Here is a 19,454-nt window from a genome sequence, read left to right as displayed (position 1 = left end):
TACAATCTTTCTTGAGTGTTTACTTTAGCTCTGAGTGTGTACAAATGTAATTCTATGTATCCATTTGTACACACACTCAGGAGTTGCAAATGTATAAAATAATAACACTGAGGATTTTACCGTGTAGGGCACATAATGATAATGGCTTTGAATGAGTGCATTAAAACTCATTATTGCTTGGTCTGTGGTTTTGTGTGGACCAAACTTGGAGTTTCAGTTTAAGAAATTTGCCCTTTTTGCCTTAATACTTGCTACTTGTCTGCTTTTACCACAGAATAGACTGAATCTTGCAGCTGTGTATCCTTATGTACAAAATCTGACATATAATAACAACTAAAATATTGTTGTCTGTAAATGTTTGTTTGAATTTGGCAACATGAGAGAAAATATTGGGATCCTGTATATTTGAACTATCATGTTTGTTAACATGACCATGTTTGGCCTTTTGACCTTATTATTTATGTTCTGTAATTTGGAAAAATGTTCTTAAACATTAAAGGCAAAATAAAGAAGATCTTAAGGAAAATCTGTGTTTGTAAGATGCCAATGCGCATTAATGTTGGACACAAATAACTAGAGAAAACATTGAAACATGTGTGTGCATTCCTGACACATAGGCCACATTTGAGGACAATGTTAGTTGGACATCATTATGAAACAGTTGATTGCTTCATAAGGTTGGGTTAAGGCCCAGGTATGGAAGAAAGTCAATAGACAGAGTGTGTGTGCGCACCTGCGCATGTGTCTGTGTGTGTCAGTCTAACAAATTAACTGATTTATTCTTTAGGAATGGACACAGCAATTGTCCTTGTGGTGTGAAACTGAGACATGGTTACATCAGCATCTGACCAAACTGAGGTCAAATAATAAGGAACCACGTCATATGCAGCTGTCATACAATATCAGACAACAAGACACATGTTGTGCAAAAGTGAAATGTGTTTGGTTAATAAGAAAATACTTCGGGAGGGAGTCGAGGGACATGTATAGGTCTAAACTTAACTGTAGCAACTCACTAACATTTTCACAAGGTGGTGCTAAAGAGTCAGGCACCTGACCCTCATCCACTGCAATCACTATGTTCACTGTTTTATTGCGCTAAATAAACATTTAGTTTTATGAATATGCTTAGTTGTCAAATGCGTTTTGAGAGACAAATAACAAATGTAGGCCTATCTATAGCCATTGTATCATTCTAACACGTGTAAGCTACGTGAAAAGGGTCACTCTGCATTCCAATGTTCTGATTGGCTATTGTGTCCACCAATCAGGCGGATGCTACTGGCAACGTGCTTGTAACAGAAATATATCAACAACAGTTGGCAGTGAAGATACTCATAGTAGTAATTTACTGAGAAGAAAGGAGCAGGTTTGGATTAACCTTAAAAAAGGATATAATCTGTGAAGCTGAGTTCAGCCATGCATTGTTTGAAAGCTTTGAGTGCGGCACAGCCTGCTGTGGTGGAATTATTTCTCAAAGATGCCACCAAGAGACTCTTCAGTCACAACACTATAATAGGCCTACCTTGTCAACAAACAAAATCAATGATGGGGCACCGGTATCCTCTCAAACGTATGGAACACTTTCATCTCAAAATGTAAGTTGTTGTTATGTTTTACCTTTTATAGGCTAAACTACACACCTGAATTTCTAAACTGGATAATTGTCTGGTTTCCAGGCTAGATAATTAGTGCAGGTTGTGATTCAAATGATGAATAATGTGTAGGCCTACTACAGGCTTTAGTCTAATAATAGGTTAGATTAAAAATCAATCAATCAATCAATCAATCAATCAATTAATTGTCAATCAATGATGATGGCTTGCTAGAACACACAGTGTGTCCTGACTAGCCGATCATATGGGCCGGTAACAGCCCATGCTGTCTGCTGATGCAGCTCATGTCAAATTAACACATAACAAACTACGGTACTTTCATTTTGAGAAACAAAAAAAGAGAAAAAATAAGATAATGTAATGCTATTATTCAATTTAACAGGTGTGTGCGCTCAAAGTCGCTTTGCTCTGGAACAGAGGAAAAGCTTTTCTACACCATCACAGAGGGAAGGGACCAAGTCCCTATCTCTAATTTTATCTCAGTGAGTAGCAAAGTCCATAGGATGCCCGTTTTCTATGTGTACTCATTCTCTCTCACACAGTGGGGTCATACTGTTCCTTTAGAAGTAGGATAGTCAGCACATTCCCTGAGGAGGTCAAGTTATGAAATCTCCATGCAAACCTTCACCACACTATATTTAGTGGAGTAGCCTGCGAGCTATATTTAATCTCTGGCGTTGCTGGACCCAGTTGACATTTGAGATCCAAATGTCTAAGTGTAATGCACCAAACTCACCGAGAATTCTTCTTCGGCTACATGTGGATATGATCGTGCAAGCATACTGTGTGTAGACTACCTGTGAATACGCATAATCATGATTCTGATAATTCAGAGTCTGATCCTGAATGTAATATATCTGTACACTTTCTGTCACAGGGATAAAAACTTAAAAGTATAACTGAGGTAGCTGAGCACTAGATATGATGTTCATTTTCAGCCAATTGATAAAAAAAAAACACAAGGCAAAACATGTAAAAAGTCAACATATTATTGTCAATATTACATTCTACAATCCAAGTACATGCTGCACATCACATGGTCCAACCCTCAATACAGGCCCTGAGGAAAACAGGCCTCCATCCGTCAGACCCTCGTCTGAAGGACTGCATGGAGAGACTTCGACAGGCTGTAAGGGATTCCCCTGGTGACGTGATAATGGACCGTGACCTCTTTCACAGGTGAGTGGCCCACTGGCCCAGGGTCAGTAGCCTTAACAGCTGAGCCTGTGCATGCACCACTACCCATCAACAGCTGTGTGTTTTGTCAAACTACCCATGAGCAATACACTGACTTGCTCATTGCAAATCAGCCTGGATCAGCTGAATAGTGTTACTGTATACGCCAGAAATGCATTGCATCATATCGCTTACAGGGATGTGATACTTTGTGTTACTTAATACTTACGCCTACTACCCCTTCTGGGGCATAGGTCGTCAGCAAGCGATCTCCAGGCATCTCTGTCTTGAGCTGTTCTCTCCAGCTGGCTCCAGGTCATCTTCATGGTCTTGGTGTCTGCCCCAGGTCTCTGCCCCTTCGTTTGGCGAAGTAAAAATTAGGCTTAATGAAATCTAGCTTCCCTATTTAGAGGTGAACATTCGGCGGAAATAGCCGATCTACAAGCTCACAACGTGTCGCAAAGTGACGCGCTGTGACCGGCTAGATCGGCTATTTTCGGCAAAGTGTAGAACAAAAACAGGATGGGGCCTAGTGCTTTGGTCAACTAAGTTTAGTTCAGGTAATGCAGCGAGCCACTGGTACAGACACACGATTTTGATTGCTATTAAAAATTATTAGATGAAATATTAGACTATCATTCTCATTAATACTAGAACAGAGGCATAGCACAGTGGTCAGCAAAGAGGTTCATGGCAAAAAGTACTCTGCTTAATAATCACTCAGTCAGTGTGCACTGTGCAGTAGGTACAAGTTTGAAAGCATTGGCAGGTGATGTTGCCAAGTATCTGATGTCGCTGTTCAGAGGGCAAGAGGACATGTTCAGAGCATTAGGAGTAGTTGGCTGTGCCAGGGGGAGACTTTCTTCACATATCAAATCCCACTATGTCTATGTTGTTGCTTTTTCCCCCCATAAAACAAGAAGTTCTGACATCTGCTGTAGGCTGTATCCCGCAGTGTCTCTCAGCAGGCCCAGACCCAAGGAACTGCCACTGTATTGTTACTGTGCTTTGATCACATAAAACTTCACATTGTCAAGAAATAGCACTCAGTGTCTCACTCACTTTTCAAAATGTTTACTGTATCACCACACTCAGCCTTCATACCCAGATTGCTGTCAGTTGCAAGGCATCATGGGTTATTTATAGTCTGACCTACCCACATTCCACATTAACAGAGGATTTGTTGTACTTGTAATGTATGTGTACAGTGTAAGCACACTCTCTGTTTATTGAATTTCCTTTGCTCCTTAGCTGTTCTATTGTCTGTGACTGTGTCACATTGTTGTTGCCTTTTCTATTGTCTGTGTCACATTGTTGTTGCCTTTTCTATTGTCTGTGTCACATTGTTATCTTTTCCATTGTCTGCGTCATATTTTTGTTGCCTTTTCTATTGTCTCTGTCACATCATTGTTGCCTTTTCTATCGTCTCTGAGACACTGTCACATCGTTTAATTTCCTGTCACATCGTTATATTTTAATATGTCTTGTCCTTTCCAGCATGTCTGTATTGTATTTAGCATGTTCAGGCCAGCATGGTACATCCATGTGTTTTAATGGGGATCCTTTAATAAACATATACATGTGAGGCCACTTGTTCACATCAAAGGTGGGATAATTTGAAGCATCAAAGGGTCTCTATCTTTATATTTGGCTAGTTTGCCATCATATAGAACAGGGTACTTTTGTATATTGTTCTATTTTTGCCAATATTTAAAACGCTGATGTCACTGCTAGTACGTGCAAAGAAGGACAGAACACTACTGGTTTTGATAGTTTCACACACAAACTTAATATTTTTCAGAATATGTGTAGACCATCTATTTCTTTAAAAAAACAGACTTTAGAATGTAGAATGGGACGCTTTGCTTGTCATTGTTTGGGATGCCATTTGTTTTGGTAGTCTGTGCCTCGCGTCAACACACAAACATAGAACCAAGCTCTGAAAGCCCACTTGATGCCTCCAGTTTGACTACAGCCATTACAAATATTGGGTATCGTGTTTCTGCACCCAAGCGTCTGAAGCTTTCTAACTGTCAGGGCCATGGACCCTCTGTCAGACTGCTGGCAGCTGTTCCTTGTCACTGACACATGGGAAAAACACTGTCTCACACACGCACGCACGCACGCGCGCACGCACGCACGCACGCACGCACACACACACACACACACACACACACACACACACACACACACACACACACACACACACACACACACACACACACACACACAGTGACAAACGTGCATACCCATGTGCACTCGCTGCATGAATGTGTGACTACCTCTGCCCTACTTGTTTGCTACTACTCTAAATTACTAGTGTTTAGAAGGAGCTGCTGAGCAAAGGAGGAGCTGCTGAGCTAAATGAAATTGACCTCAACCGTGAAAGAATGCTAATCTAATGCTAATGCAAGCACACACATTTTATCTGCCTTTTTGGGTAACTGCATGACGTGATGTTTGCTGAACCGAGGTCCAAATAAAAGTACATACTGTAGATTATACGCAGTGGTTCCCAAACCGTGTGCCATGAGAGAAGTCCAATGTTTGCCATGGGGATGTTGTGACAACCACACATTATTATCGCAATACATATAGCTTTACAAAAAGTTATGAATTCTCATAACAGTGCACTCATTTCCCAATACGGAGGCAAATTCTATACACTAAACAATCGTTTTAACCACTTTCTAATCTAATTTAGTGTATCTCATTATTTGGGCATGTCATAAAATTTGAAATTGAAAATGTAAAATTAATTGTGTTTTTAAATATTTTTTGGACATTTTATGATATCAAAAGATATAGAAGATCTACATGCTCACAATGCGTCACGATCTTGTGAGCTCGTAGGCAACCACATTTGGTGGCTTGAGTTTCATCCATGTTTGATGTGGTGAGTTCCTTCAGTAGTGAGGTCACATGCTGTTTTAATTCAGCATACTCTGTGACATTTTAGCTTGGGCTGATTTGTCAACAGCCATAATATCCCATGGGAAGATATGGCTTGTTGACTGGTCAGTGCAGTCTCAGGCCTTTTCTCACCCCCTCAGCCAGGGCAAATGATGGCTGGGTACTAATAAAAGAGGCTACAATTGTCAATAGTGACAAAGTCTTTGTTAAACACTAATGACTGTTCCATTTTCAAAAGTGTTCCTTAGGTTTGTGTTCTATTTGTCCCATTACCAGATGTGTTGGTGGAAACATTGTCCTGCTGATCCAAGCTTTTAGGAAGAAATTCATCATCCCTGAGTTTGACGCTTTTGCACGAAAGATAAATGAGATTTATGACAAAGTGGCAAAGATAACCAATGGTCAGGTAAGCTTTAAGTCCAATTCATACTTTGTCGCACCATAAATAGCTGACCTACAAGCTCACAACGTGTTGCAGATGCTACCCAGTTAGGCGCACAACACCGTTGTTACAAACAGAGCATAAATTAGGCATCATCCTTTGTTTGTTCCTTTATGAATGAAAATATATTTGATAATTTCCACATTTTGAAAAGTTTGAAAATCTGATTAAAAGAAAATAAAGTTGTGATTCACCTGCACGGCACATTTTATGTAGAGCCACTGACATTTTTGAATAATCCTCTGCAACACAGTGGTATGGACTGATTTACAATCATTTTAGCCAGCCAGCATACACACATTGTATTGTCAATGATAAATATAAAAATAAATCATCCAAACCTGTCAAACATTTTAATTTAGCAAATGGTAAGGGATTTTGACAAAGTAGTTACATTTCATTAATCTTGATTGTTTTCTTTGTAGCTGTAGCTCTGTCATGTAGTCTAGAATGTGACACAAATGGGATGTTGTTTCTGTTCTCCCGTTACTGAAGGTAGCAAACTATATCCCCCACCTTGCTAAGTTCAGCCCAGACCTGTGGGGTGTGTCGCTATGTACAGTGGATGGTCAAAGGTAAGGTGAACAGCATCCTCTGCTATGTCTTAACAACAACAAACTATTTAGTTGAATTTAATGTGCTGCTGCAAATGACACCGTTCTGGCTTGCTTAGAATGTTTCTTGAAGATACCAAAGCTGTTTGGCAACTGCACTATTCCTCAAATCATCCTCATCCAGTTGATCTAGTCCTCATGATACAAACATCATCTCCTCCATGCATCTCTTCTTGTAGTCCTATTATTTACATAATTTCACACTTGCACTCACCCAGATTATCTGTATGTAAGTGTGATCGCCCGCTAATTGTTTTCTTTTTTTAATAATCTGAAGGTATATGAAGTCTTGGGCTTTGAGTTGCATTGTATTCTTCTCCAGGCATTCAGTAGGGGACACCAAGCTGCCATTCTGCCTGCAGTCCTGCGTGAAGCCTCTGGAGTATGCCCTCGCCGTACACGAGTGTGGGACGGAGAAGGTTCACCGCTATGTGGGCATGGAGCCCAGTGGCCTCAAGTTCAACAAGCTCTCACTTGATGAAGATGGTGGGTAAGGTCTCATCGCTTGGACTGTAGTCTTGTCTTGAGTGGTGAAGAGTTTATGAAAACTGTAATATGTTTTGGGGATTTTTTTTTGCATTATTAACAATGCTTAAGAGTTTTTTTTTTTTTTTTTTCTTTTATTGGGTAACATATTTAACATATTTGAGGGAGAGAGAAGGGATCAGGTACACATGCAGATATGGTTGGTGAAGATAGCCTGAGTAGGTAGTACAATCAAGGGTGTCAGAATACCAAAAAGATTAACAAATAAAAGTGGTTAAAATGAATTAATGCTTCAGGTTTTAAACTGGAAGGAGAATTTATTGTGCCTGACTTCTCAGTTTTAGATGGCTATGATGGCCTAATAATGTAATGTATTTTATCCATATTGAGTAATTACCTCTGTCAGTAACATATACAGATATTCATAGATTGAGCTTTGCAGCACATGTTTATAACTTGTGCTGTAGAGACCACTTTGGTCTCCATATTTATTTATTTTATATTATTATTTATATCAATTGGCACATTTTCTTTCTTCTAGACAAACCCCACAACCCAATGGTAAATGCAGGAGCCATAGTGATCAGTTCTCTTATCAAGGTAAACACACACGTACAGCCTTCTGTACACAAATGACAAATGACATCATTCATGATGACACAGAAGTTCAAATGTGTTTTGGGGTCACTTAAAGGAGGAGTTCACCCAAAAAATGAAATATTTTCTATCAATTGCACACCCCATGAAGCCTTGAATTAATGGATTTATTTTTGTTTTTGTGGGATTCCTAAGCCAATAATTTGATGACCGGGTGTGTATCCGGTAGGAGACACAAATAATCTACTTTGTGTCTCCTACCGGATACATTAGCCGGTAGGAGACGGGAATCAAATTATTGGCTTAGGAATGCCACAAAAACAAAAATAAATCCAATTCAAGGCTACATGGGGTGTGCAATTTATAGAAAATAAGTAATTCTTTGGGTGAACTACTCCTTTAAACATGCTCAGCATAGACACTCACACATTCTCCTTTGGAGCAAATTGTGTGACTTGAATACCAACTCTGTTATAGAAACACAGGCTCTGTAATAGAAACACAGCTGAGCATCATAATTAAGCCAGATGCCCCATGCGAGAGCCCAGTTAGAAAATAACAGTGGTCCACTATCTTCTAACTTAAAAGGATCCCTGGCTAATAAGCCAGGGATGCCTTAATACATTGTAATTGCCCTCTATAACTAAAATGTTAAATTAAAAACACCTTAAATATTTTATTTATTTTAGAAACAGTTAATCTTTTACTCAAGCGGGACAATGCCCGTTGGAGGTTGATGGTCATTTGTCCATGTGTGGTCTAACCCTATGGAATGTATGGAATGCATGTGCTAATAAAGGCATATAAGGCACCCTGCATCACCTTTGATCATGACCTCAGTCTCGAACGACATGTAAATGTCACAATGTGAGACAGGAATGTTGGACCCAAGGGCAGAACCACGCAGACAGGCTGATCAAGATCAATGTAGATTTATTAAATAGACAACAAAGACTTATTAATACACATAGAAAAACTGGCAAACAGCAGAGAACACAAGGACAGGAACACACTGTGACATCAACTATACATTAACAAAGGATAGTAACACAGGGAGGTATAAATACACAAAGACTAACTAGGCACAGGTGAACTCAAAGACAAATCAACACAGGGATTGGCTGGGGCACAACAGGACACAGGTGGAGAACATAACTAATCAAAGTAATAATAAATAAATAATAAATACATTCTTACAATTTCAACGTACTACATGGGTAGTTAAATCAACACTGTGCGTCATGTTGGCACCTTGGTGTCCACCACATGTAGAAAAACGTGTCCTTGGAATGATGGAGGTAGTGGGGGTGTGGTCACGTGTCACATGTGTTCCTTCATCACCAACATGAGTGTTGGTGATGCCCCCACAGACCCCCCTCCCGCCCACATGGTGATAGTAAATCAGACATGAGTGTCTGATTTACTATCACCATGTGGGCGGGAGGGGGGTCTGTGGGGGCATGAGGGAGAGAGACCGCCTGTGTGTGTGTGTGTGTGTGTGTGTGTGTGTGTGTGGGTGTGTGTGTGTGTGTGTGTGTGTGTGTGTGTGTGTGTGTGTGTGTGTGTGTGTGTGTGTGTGTGTGTGTGCGTGCATGCCACCCACACACGCACGCACGTGTGCATGTGTGTGGCATGAGAAGGCGAAAAAAAGAAACAGATAGGGGCAAACTTATCTTACAGGACAGTATAGTACAATGATTAAATACTTTGTCGGTAAAAAAGATATGGGGCTAATATATAGTACAGTAGATACAAAGATTTATGGAGTGTCTCCAAAGTGGATCTCGGACTTCAAGTGTGAGCCTGATCAGAGTCCTATTGACTTCCAGCGGCTTGTGAGATTAGCTCCAGACACACTGTTCTATTCTATTCTATTCTTTTCTATTCTAACCTCTCACAGACGGCTAGCCTCTTTCAGAGCCACGCCATAGTAAAAGATTACAATATTTCAGCCAGTCTATATTGTGCAATATTACTCCAATTGTAACATCATTCTCGGAAACCCTCTTCCTGTATAGAAGTTAAACAAGTAAGACGCGCGAACGCGGGAAGCGAACGCAAACAAATTAAAATAAGTATGAAAAAAAATAAATTAAAAAAAAGTAACCAATAAAAAAAAAATCTGCGTTAAAAGGAGCATCTTAGAAAAATACAAATTCACCAAAAAAAAACTTTGAATGTTTTTAACAATTCAACAAAGTGTTTGTTCGTAGACCCCCACTTAGGGGGGGTAGAAAAAGTTTCGGAGCGATTCGGGCACTTTTCATTTAACATGGGGTTTCAATGGGGAGTTTTTAGGAGCCTTTTCCGGGGCGTGGCTTCCGGGGGAAGGGGCGGGCTTAAACGCAACCTTGACAGGTGTGTTCAGTTTTCAAAGACCTTTCATTTGATGTATGGTACGTCTAAATTGGACATTTACTTATCTCAGAGGAGCTGCACACAGGCAGTGCACACAGAGACACAGACAGAGACACAGAGACACAGAGACACAACCCGAGCACGGTTTCATAGTAAGCTCCACTTGCGCGGAGGCGCGCCTTCGGCGCGCCTCCTTCCGCTGCGTTCGCAATAACATTCTAATCGCATATTGACATGAATATGGATGTTAAGATTCCCGTTCACAAATTTGATACATTACAAGTAGTCAAACCTTGCTCTTATGATAATTATACCTTTATTTGTATAGTATTTTTCCAGCCAACCGCGCAAAGTGCTTCACGACAATGAAAAAGAGGATAAAACCAGAATATTCAGCAGCATTACCGTATCATTAGTGATTGTGACAATTGTCCAACAGCTTGCTGCTAGAGGGAGTCAGGACTCCACATTATTCATTATAAAAATATGTCATGCTTAACCACAAATGTTAAGAATGTTATTAGATGACATATTGTTTAGACAGATGCTAGGTTTGTTGTTTAGATTCTTTGAAGCGCTACATTGTTGTCTTTGCACTCACACTTATGTTACCATTGTTGACTAGGGTTCATGCTTACTCTGCTTAATCTGATATCTGATTCGCACTTGTCACTCTGGATAAGAGTGTCTGCTACATGCCTAAACTGTATACTGTGAGTCTATTAAAAGGTGACTATGATCTTTATGAGGCAGCATGAGCTCAAGCTTTATGAGGGCATCCCGTCTTTCATATCGGCTGTAACAGCCAGTAACACGTTATGTAATCAACACAGAAATGTATAATCGTTTAGTACAATGCTGTGGCAGTCTTATTTAATGCACACAGTAATTATGGTCACATTTTATGTATCGTGTAAATATTTTATAATAAGCGCTTGCTCTGTCTCTCACACCTTATCTTTAGACTGGCTCCAACAAGGCAGAGAAGTTTGACTATGTAAGTATTGTGCACTCTTCAACTGTATTTTTATGCTGACACTGCACACCAGCCTATTATTGTCGCTTGTATCTCCAAAATTGAAACTTTTCAGGAACTGAGAATTATGTCCAATGTAGTTATTATATAGTCACAAGTTCTTGTTAATACTTTTAATTGGTTCAATATTTATAAAACAGTCTTAAGTCACTGTCACTTTCACTTTCAAAATAACATAATAGCAATGCAACGTGAGATTGCAGATGGCTACTTTTGTGCGACAATATCATAAGGCAAAGTAGGTCATTAATTTACGAAAAGAACATTAAATGTTGAAATATATACGAGGTTTCTGCCCGGCGGTGACGATATGAAACTGAAGCATGTACACATTATACAACAGCTCTACAATATGAAACTGAACTGTGTACACACACTGCACTACAGCCCTACAATATGAAACTGAACTGTGTACACACACTGCACTACAGCCCTACAATATGAAACTGAAGCACGTACTGTACAGTGTGCACAGAAACACTACAATGCACATCACTTGTTTTAACCCATCTAGAACGCATCTGTGTGTAATTTTTTTTATTTCTTTGGGCTATTCAAAAATAACAGATATACAAGCTCATAGCACGGCACCGAGTGCCGCGCTATGAGCTTGTAGATCTGCTATTTTTGGAAAAGAATTGTTAGAATGTGTGCAAATCTTTGAACATATTGGGTGCGTTTGGAAATACAACACTGAGTGCACCGGCCAATACAAACTAATAGGCGAGTGCGCTCCGATGCGCAATTTCCGAACGCACCCATATATACATTTGTAACTCAAATCTTTGAATCTGGGGGTCCCTGGAACAAAATATTTTGAGATGGGGGTCCGCAGCCAAATACATGGCGTTTTGGTGTTCCTTGACATGAAAAAAGTTTGAGAACCACTTGATATTATAGCAACATAGGTTTTTTCAAGAAACTGTATTTAGGAGACATTTGTAAAATCCCCAGAGGCAAAGATTTTCCTGAAGATTTGAGTAAAAAAGAAATCACTTTAAAAATATATATATTCAAAAGATTTGAGTAAAAAAAAATCACGATTTATCAAATATAGCAGATCTACAAGCTCATAGCACAGCACTCTGTACCGCGCTATGAGCTTGTAAATCTGCTATTTTTGAATAGGCCAAAGAAATCTAAAAATGACACACAGATGCGTTCCCGCTCTAAATGGGTTAATTTCTTTTCCCCCAGTTCATGGACTTTGTGAAAAAGATAGCAGGTCAGGAGTACGTGGGGTTCAGCAATGCAACGTGAGTACACTGTAAAGTAACACTGAAGACGTGACGTTTCATACCTTCTGTATTTCTTATTGTGAAACAAAGTTGAGCTTGTGCTGCTGTCAGTAAGTACTGTACTTAAGTACAATGTTGAGGTATATTTCATGGACTTCAATGGAGTATTTCCAATATTCAATACTTTTACTTCTACTCCACTACATATCTGAGGAAAATATTGTACTTTTACTCCACTACAATTATTAGACAACTTTAGTTACTAGTTACTTTGTAGATTTTGATTATCATTACAAAACATACATTAACCACTTCAGCCGGCCCTATATACATTTCGGCCATTTGAAAATAGCAGATCTACAAGCTCACAATGCGTCACATTGCGACGCATTGTGAGCTTGTAGATCTGCAATTTTCTAAAGATTTAAATACATTTCATACATTTGAAAACTTGTGAAATGGGACATTCTGTACTTTAAGTACATTTTGATGCCAATACTTTTGTAATTTTACCCAAGTAAATGTTTAATTCCAAACTTTTACTTAACAGAGTAACTTGCATTTTACTTAAGTAAAAAATGTAAGTACTTTTTCCAGCACTGGCTGCTATACAGTGGTCCACTGCCCCATTGCATTATTGATGCGTTAGTATTGACCATTTTGTACCTCTCTGTCTCAGGTTCCAGTCAGAAAAAGAAACGGGCGACAGAAATTTTGCCATTGGATACTACATGAAAGAGAAGAAGGTCAGGACTGGTTTGCTAGTGTGCTTAAATAATGCTAACAGCCCAGTAGACCTCACAGACATAATATAAATTCAAGGCTTTCTGGGTACTTCCGGATCCCTTTTGTTTTTAGTCAAGAATAAAAAGGAATGGGACTTTTGGATCCCAAGTAAATGGAATAATGCATGGCATGGCACATTACATGTTTTATCAACTCACTTTTGCTAACAACCAATGCAGAAGATAGAATGTAGCATTATCCCCCAGTCAAAAAACTGAAAAACAACACTGATGCTTAATTTAGAGTTCTATCCAAACCACATACTGTATGTTTAAAATGTCAGTGAAAAATACAAAATATATAGTTAGATTTTCATTAGTCTGTCCTGGTGTTATCTGTATGGGCTTTTTACATAACAGTATTTTGATATCCCACTGTAAAATCGTTAGAATGAGGAGGTGAGGAAAGTGAGGAAACTCATCGGCTTGCTGATTGGTCCACCATGTACCTTGCTCTTACTGTACAAGCGAACCAATCATCATTCACACGCCCTAAATGTCAAACAACTTTAACTGAGTCCCATTGAAAAAATCAATCAGCACTTCTATGGACTTGTTAGAGTACTAAATAATAGAACATATCCGTCAATCAATCAAATGAGGGTCCGTGGCCTAATGCATATCAAACTGGGGGAAGTTGACATTTTAAAAGATAATTGAGAATCACTCCATTATGCATTACTAACATATAGCTATCAATCAGCTTGTGTACTTCAGCTTCATGATTATTCATATTTGATTCCCCAGTGTTTTCCTGAGGGAGCAGACATGATTGATTCACTGGACTTCTACTTTCAGGTACACACATGCTATCATGAATAGAAACCATCCCGGGTGGATGAAATAACATCCATAAAACGATGATGAAGACAGTAACCTTTAAACTGCTGCAAGTTTTCTTAACATGATATGCCTTGTTTGCTGTTATAGATTTAGTCATGATGAGAGGGGCTTTTCTATTTCAATAGCCAGCTGACCCTCTCTTCCTCTCAGCTTTGCTCTATCGAGGTCACCTGTGAGTCAGGAAGCATTATGGCTGCCACCTTGGCCAATGGAGGGATCTGTCCAATCACGGGAGAGCGCGTCCTGAGTTCTGAGGCCGTGCGGAACACCCTAAGCCTCATGCACTCATGTGGCATGTATGATTTCTCTGGCCAGCTGGCTTTTCATGTAAGTGTGTGTGAGAGAGAGAGGGGGGGGGGGGTCATTTGTGTGTCCTTTTGTAAAAGTTGTACATGGTGCATTTACTGTATGTAGTGCCTTTATCCAAAGTGCTTTACATGCACCCATTCATACACACAGACAGTGGAGTAAACCATGCATTGCTCATTGGGAGCAGTTGGGGTTCAGTGTCTTGCTCAAGGACACTTTTACACTAACCCAGGAGCCAGGGATCGAACTGGAAACCCTATGATTCCAAAGCAGTCACTCTACCTCCTGAGCCACCGCCGCCACGTCCTGTTAGCACCAAGAAAAAATATAGTCATTAGACTAATATTTATAATGTCAAAATCTTTAAATATCCTATATTGAAATTGTCATCATCACAAATGTCATCATTTTGTCCAACTACTGTACAGTCACTCATTCCCATCATCTCCTCAGGTGGGTTTGCCTGCCAAGTCTGGCGTGTCGGGGGCAGTGCTGCTGGTGATCCCCAATGTCATGGGTGTGATGTGCTGGTCTCCTCCACTGGACAGAGTTGGAAACAGTGTTCGGGGAATACATTTCTGTCAGGTAAGAATAGGATTTACTGACTAATATTACTTCATTTTCCCTATAGTACATCCATTTATGGATGCTGTTTTATTACTGTATGGTATTATTGGTATAGTTCTCAGTTAACCACTTAAATCCTAGATACGTAACTTCATTGTAAACGCATGGTGCTGTTGTGCTCACAACGTGTTGCGTTGCGATGTCAAATGTTGCCGTTTGGTCAGATGTCTATGCCGTCACTATAGTAGAGCTTGAGAGTGACACTATGTTGGTCTGGCTATGGCAGATATGTAAAAGCCAAGCTCCAGCATCTCCTTCAAAGTCTACATTAAAAACAAGACTAAAAACCTTAAAGCCCTTCTAGCAGTCCCTAGTCTGTGTTGCTCCATACACAGAACTGGGAATTGGCTAAAGGTTGGCCCTAGAGGAAAAGCTAAGGGGTCTCCAAAATCAGAGTTCATCCTGGAATCTTTAGATTATTTTTAAATTAGATTATGAGATATTTTATGTAAAATGTTTATTTTGGCCTGAGGGTGGCGCTATAGGTTAAGTCATGGTGAGGTCACTCACATATTTATGGTTCATCCTCCAGGGAGCATGAATGTGCTCAGCACGTTTCATGGCAATCTGCCGATTAGATTTTGAGTTAAGTTGAGTGCAAGTGGAATGTTTGGCCTAGAGGTGGCGCTAGAGTAAAGGCCGTGGGCTTCGGTATACACAGGGTGGTGTATAAAACTTCTAAGTAATCATGCAGCCTTTTAATTGTGCTATATTTCCACTTGACTACCCATGGTTCTTGCCTCCTAAGGAGCTGGTATCATACTTCAACTTCCACAACTATGACAACTTGAGGCACTTTGTGAAGAAGCAGGACCCACGCAGGCATGATGGAGATGACAGGGTGAGACACTTTGTTACTTCATGGTTTTGATTTGTTCCAGTTAGTAAAATGTGCTTCTAATAAACAGTGACTTTTCCTCTATTTACAGAATATGGCTGTCTTCAACCTGATGTTTGCCGCTTATAGTGGGGATGTGTCAGCCATGAGAAGGTAGTGGTACACTACATTACAACAAGCTTGATTATTCTTTGTCTTAAAAGCCCTTCAAAGCATCTATGCCATAACTCTGTAGTTAACACCATAAAACAATCAAGGTTAAACATTATATCTGTACACCTACCACTTAAAGGTTTCATGACATTCAGTTTTACAACACATTAAAAGTATTTATCATGGTCCTTCAGACGTGTATTAAAAGTTTTAACTGAAAAATCCACTCCAGTGATCCATGGCAGGATTTTTTTCTCTCTGATTTCTAAAGCCTTTTCAACTGCAACGAAAAAAGAAATCTTTGCCTGCGGGTGTCGCTGTTGAGGGATTTTGACTGTCAATCATCGCCTCTGCTCCCCCCCCCCCCCCCCCCACAAAAGGAATGGATAGGGGAGGGGAGGGGCGGAGAGGAGAGGGGGCGGGATTAATCGACTGTGACATCAAAGTCAAGGGGCCAATCACAGATTACTTTTCATCTAATTATTCAGAAAACCCCAAACCACAGAAAATCCACTGAATGTTCAAAGTTTTTTGTTTCTAATTGAGGTCATAAAACCCCCCAAAAAACATAACAAATAAAAAAGTGAAAATGAATGTCATAGAACCTTTAAGCCCTACTGTATACACTTTGTTGTATGACAGTCAGATCTCGAAAATAGATGATCTACAATGTCACAGTGCATCTCAATGCGTCGCAAGCGTTGTGAGCTCGTAGATAGCAAAAATAGGTACATTTTAATGAGGTTAAAGTTAGATCTTGTTTTTCTTTCTTCAGGTTTGCCCTCTCATCACTGGACATGGATCTGAAGGACTATGACTCCCGAACAGCACTGCACATTGCTGCAGCTGAGGGTGAGCTCACCTCGTTAAGTTGAATACTGCTCCTGCTCATTTATGAAACGCACGAGCAGTGCTCCAAATCAGCTTTCAAGGCAAAGGCGTATTCATTTGTCAATATTCATCAGTTGCTGATACTGATGCTGTAAATATTCATACTTGGCCTGAGAGGCAGATATGTTCTGCTGCTCACGCATTGCCTAAAATAATATGAATTGTGTATATCAGTACTCCGCACAAGTGAGTGTGCACACATTTTTGTGGATCTCAGCCCTGATTCCCCCTGTTGTTGCATACCTGAAACCTTATTTTGAATGTGATCATGACTTGGAGGGGATCATTTACGTACATCTATCAATGAGATGTACCCTCAAACTTTAATGCTTTACCATCTGTTTCTTCCCAGGTCATGAAGACGTAGTCCGTTTCCTCATCGAAACCTGCAAAGTTAATCCGTTTATAGAAGATAGGTAAGATTTGTGTCTCTATCTGCTCTCTCTTTGCAAAACATATTTCTGAATTGCAGTGCATGTCAATCTTTTTTCACTCCATCATATCCATCCATCCATCCATCCGTCCATCAGATATTGTATTTCTCTCCCTCTCTGCCCGTTTACTGTATATACTGTATGAGTGTCAGATTATTTGATCGGTATCTTTTGTATAATTTCAGAAGTATAACGTAACAAACTTGAAGCCCAAATTCAGTCCAAATTATTTGTAATGTGGAGGGGCAAAACGTTCAAGTGCCCCAGGAATAAATTCAACCATGAATATATTCAATTAGATGTTTTCTTTATTTTATTTTTCTTTATTGATTTGCACAGGAATCATATAAATATATATACTTCTTTCCTAGGAAAGATGACAGAATATTGTTGTGCAGGTGACGTATGACACCCATAGGAGGGCTTATAAGACCTCACCGTTTACATTACATACAATTAGAATGTATCAGTGTCTAAAAACAAAAACAAAAATAATAATAAAAACAGATAAAGTATAAGTAAATAGACAACAAAAAAACATCAAAGAACATACTAAGCAGAAAAGACAAGAAAATAAGACAAAACAAAGACATGATGCTACTACTCATGTGAAATATAAGAATATAAGAGTGTGGAAAAAATGACAAAAAAAAACGTTTTTAAAATACCCATAACATAACAGTATTATGGAAGCCTATCATCTAATTACCCTCTGTAAACTGATGAATGAATGGACTGAAAAACAATAAATCACTATGTGAACACCGTAAAAGCCCTCATTCATGCCCAGCTTTCTTCACTTAACTTTTTTTGGTCACTATGCCTCTCTTGTGATTATTGCTCAGATGGGGCAACATGCCAATGGACGATGCCATGCAGTTTGGCCACAGTGCAGTGATAGAGGTGCTAAAGGAATACCATCACCTCTACAGCCAGAAGACTGAAACGGGAAACAGCTGAGGGAGGACATGGTGTGAATTTGTAGGGGTCATTCAGAACGCAGGGACTTTTCTCCGCAACGTTCTAATGCTTATAATTCATGTTCCGTCGTACAACAGCGTCACGCGCCGAAAACAGCATATCTATGAGCTCACTACATGTCTCGTCTGCGTCACTTTGTGAGCTTGTAGATCAGCTATTTTTGGCACACCACACAGTCGTACGATGAAGTATATTTTGGGGTTTAAACAATTTTGCCTTGAGGAAAATGTTTGGTCTGAACAAGACTTTAAACACTGAAGCACACAGCACAGACGTTGGATTCATTGGGTGTTACGAAATGATTGTTGGTTTTATTGAACTTCAGACAACACGGATAAAAAGCCTCTACATGTTCTACATGGTCTTGCAACCCCCTCCCCCCCTCCCAACCTCTGTCTGAATGTATTAAATCACACACACACTACCAGTTCCACCAGGACTGAGAGATTTCAATTTCATAAAACTAAGGCTATTATCAATTGGAATACACTTCCGGCATAGTAAGAGTGGTAGTTCCTTGGCCAGCTTCACAGCCAGAGTGAAAACACGGCTTAAGGCAAAACAAAAATGCAATCAATAACATGTGGATTGCATTTGATTGTATACAGCTAATGCATAATCTGAATGTACTATAATATTTTATGCATATATTCCCTTCTACACTTTTATGTCCCCCAGTCTATTGACTATTTTGTATTATGACATGCTACATACATATGTGTGTTACTGTTGATTGTGTGTACAGTAGCTACGCGTATTAACTGTGACCTGCCAATAGGGAATACATATATTTGTAACTTGTAGATTGGCTATTTCCCTGTATAGGGACGCCAGGGTTCAAGTGGTTAAACGCGTTATTGTTTGTTTTTGTCGATGAGCCTTTCCAGGAAGTTTTACTTCTATTTCACACTGCACTTTTTGCACATGCATGTTTTGGTTCATTGTAACTTTGTTTTGATAAGTGCTCTATAAATAAAGGAAACTATTATTGCCAGATAATGAATTATTTAATTGAAGGCATTCTCTCTTCCAAGTGTGTACACATGCTTTTTAACATATTGTTTACTACCCTTTGAAATGTGCAATTTTGTTGTATTATTTGGTACTTTGAAACAAC

General features: G+C 39.5%; 1 protein-coding gene across 1 annotated transcript in view; it reads left to right on the top strand.

Moving 5' to 3' along the window:
- Positions 1–1,345: 1,345 nt before the first annotated feature.
- Positions 1,346–19,454, top strand: part of gls2b (glutaminase 2b (liver, mitochondrial)) — an 18,242-nt gene continuing 133 nt past the window's right edge. Inside the window, exons 1-18 of the mRNA XM_080424214.1 lie at positions 1,346–1,598; positions 1,999–2,098; positions 2,674–2,795; positions 5,982–6,111; positions 6,643–6,722; positions 7,084–7,247; positions 7,789–7,847; positions 11,167–11,199; positions 12,436–12,494; positions 13,156–13,222; positions 14,009–14,059; positions 14,255–14,431; positions 14,867–14,998; positions 15,789–15,881; positions 15,970–16,031; positions 16,807–16,883; positions 17,275–17,338; positions 18,202–19,454. The exon at positions 18,202–19,454 is cut by the window's right edge and continues 133 nt beyond it. Coding sequence (XP_080280340.1) covers positions 1,420–1,598; positions 1,999–2,098; positions 2,674–2,795; positions 5,982–6,111; positions 6,643–6,722; positions 7,084–7,247; positions 7,789–7,847; positions 11,167–11,199; positions 12,436–12,494; positions 13,156–13,222; positions 14,009–14,059; positions 14,255–14,431; positions 14,867–14,998; positions 15,789–15,881; positions 15,970–16,031; positions 16,807–16,883; positions 17,275–17,338; positions 18,202–18,316 — 1,764 coding nt within the window. The 5' untranslated portion in view covers positions 1,346–1,419 and the 3' untranslated portion in view covers positions 18,317–19,454. The remainder of the gene's footprint in view (positions 1,599–1,998; positions 2,099–2,673; positions 2,796–5,981; positions 6,112–6,642; positions 6,723–7,083; positions 7,248–7,788; positions 7,848–11,166; positions 11,200–12,435; positions 12,495–13,155; positions 13,223–14,008; positions 14,060–14,254; positions 14,432–14,866; positions 14,999–15,788; positions 15,882–15,969; positions 16,032–16,806; positions 16,884–17,274; positions 17,339–18,201) is intronic.

The sequence above is a fragment of the Gymnoscopelus braueri genome (assembly GCF_963280865.1).
Source record: "Gymnoscopelus braueri genome assembly, chromosome: 3".
NCBI classification, from domain to species: Eukaryota; Metazoa; Chordata; class Actinopteri; order Myctophiformes; family Myctophidae; genus Gymnoscopelus; species Gymnoscopelus braueri.
This window is presented reverse-complemented; position numbering and strand designations above follow the sequence as displayed.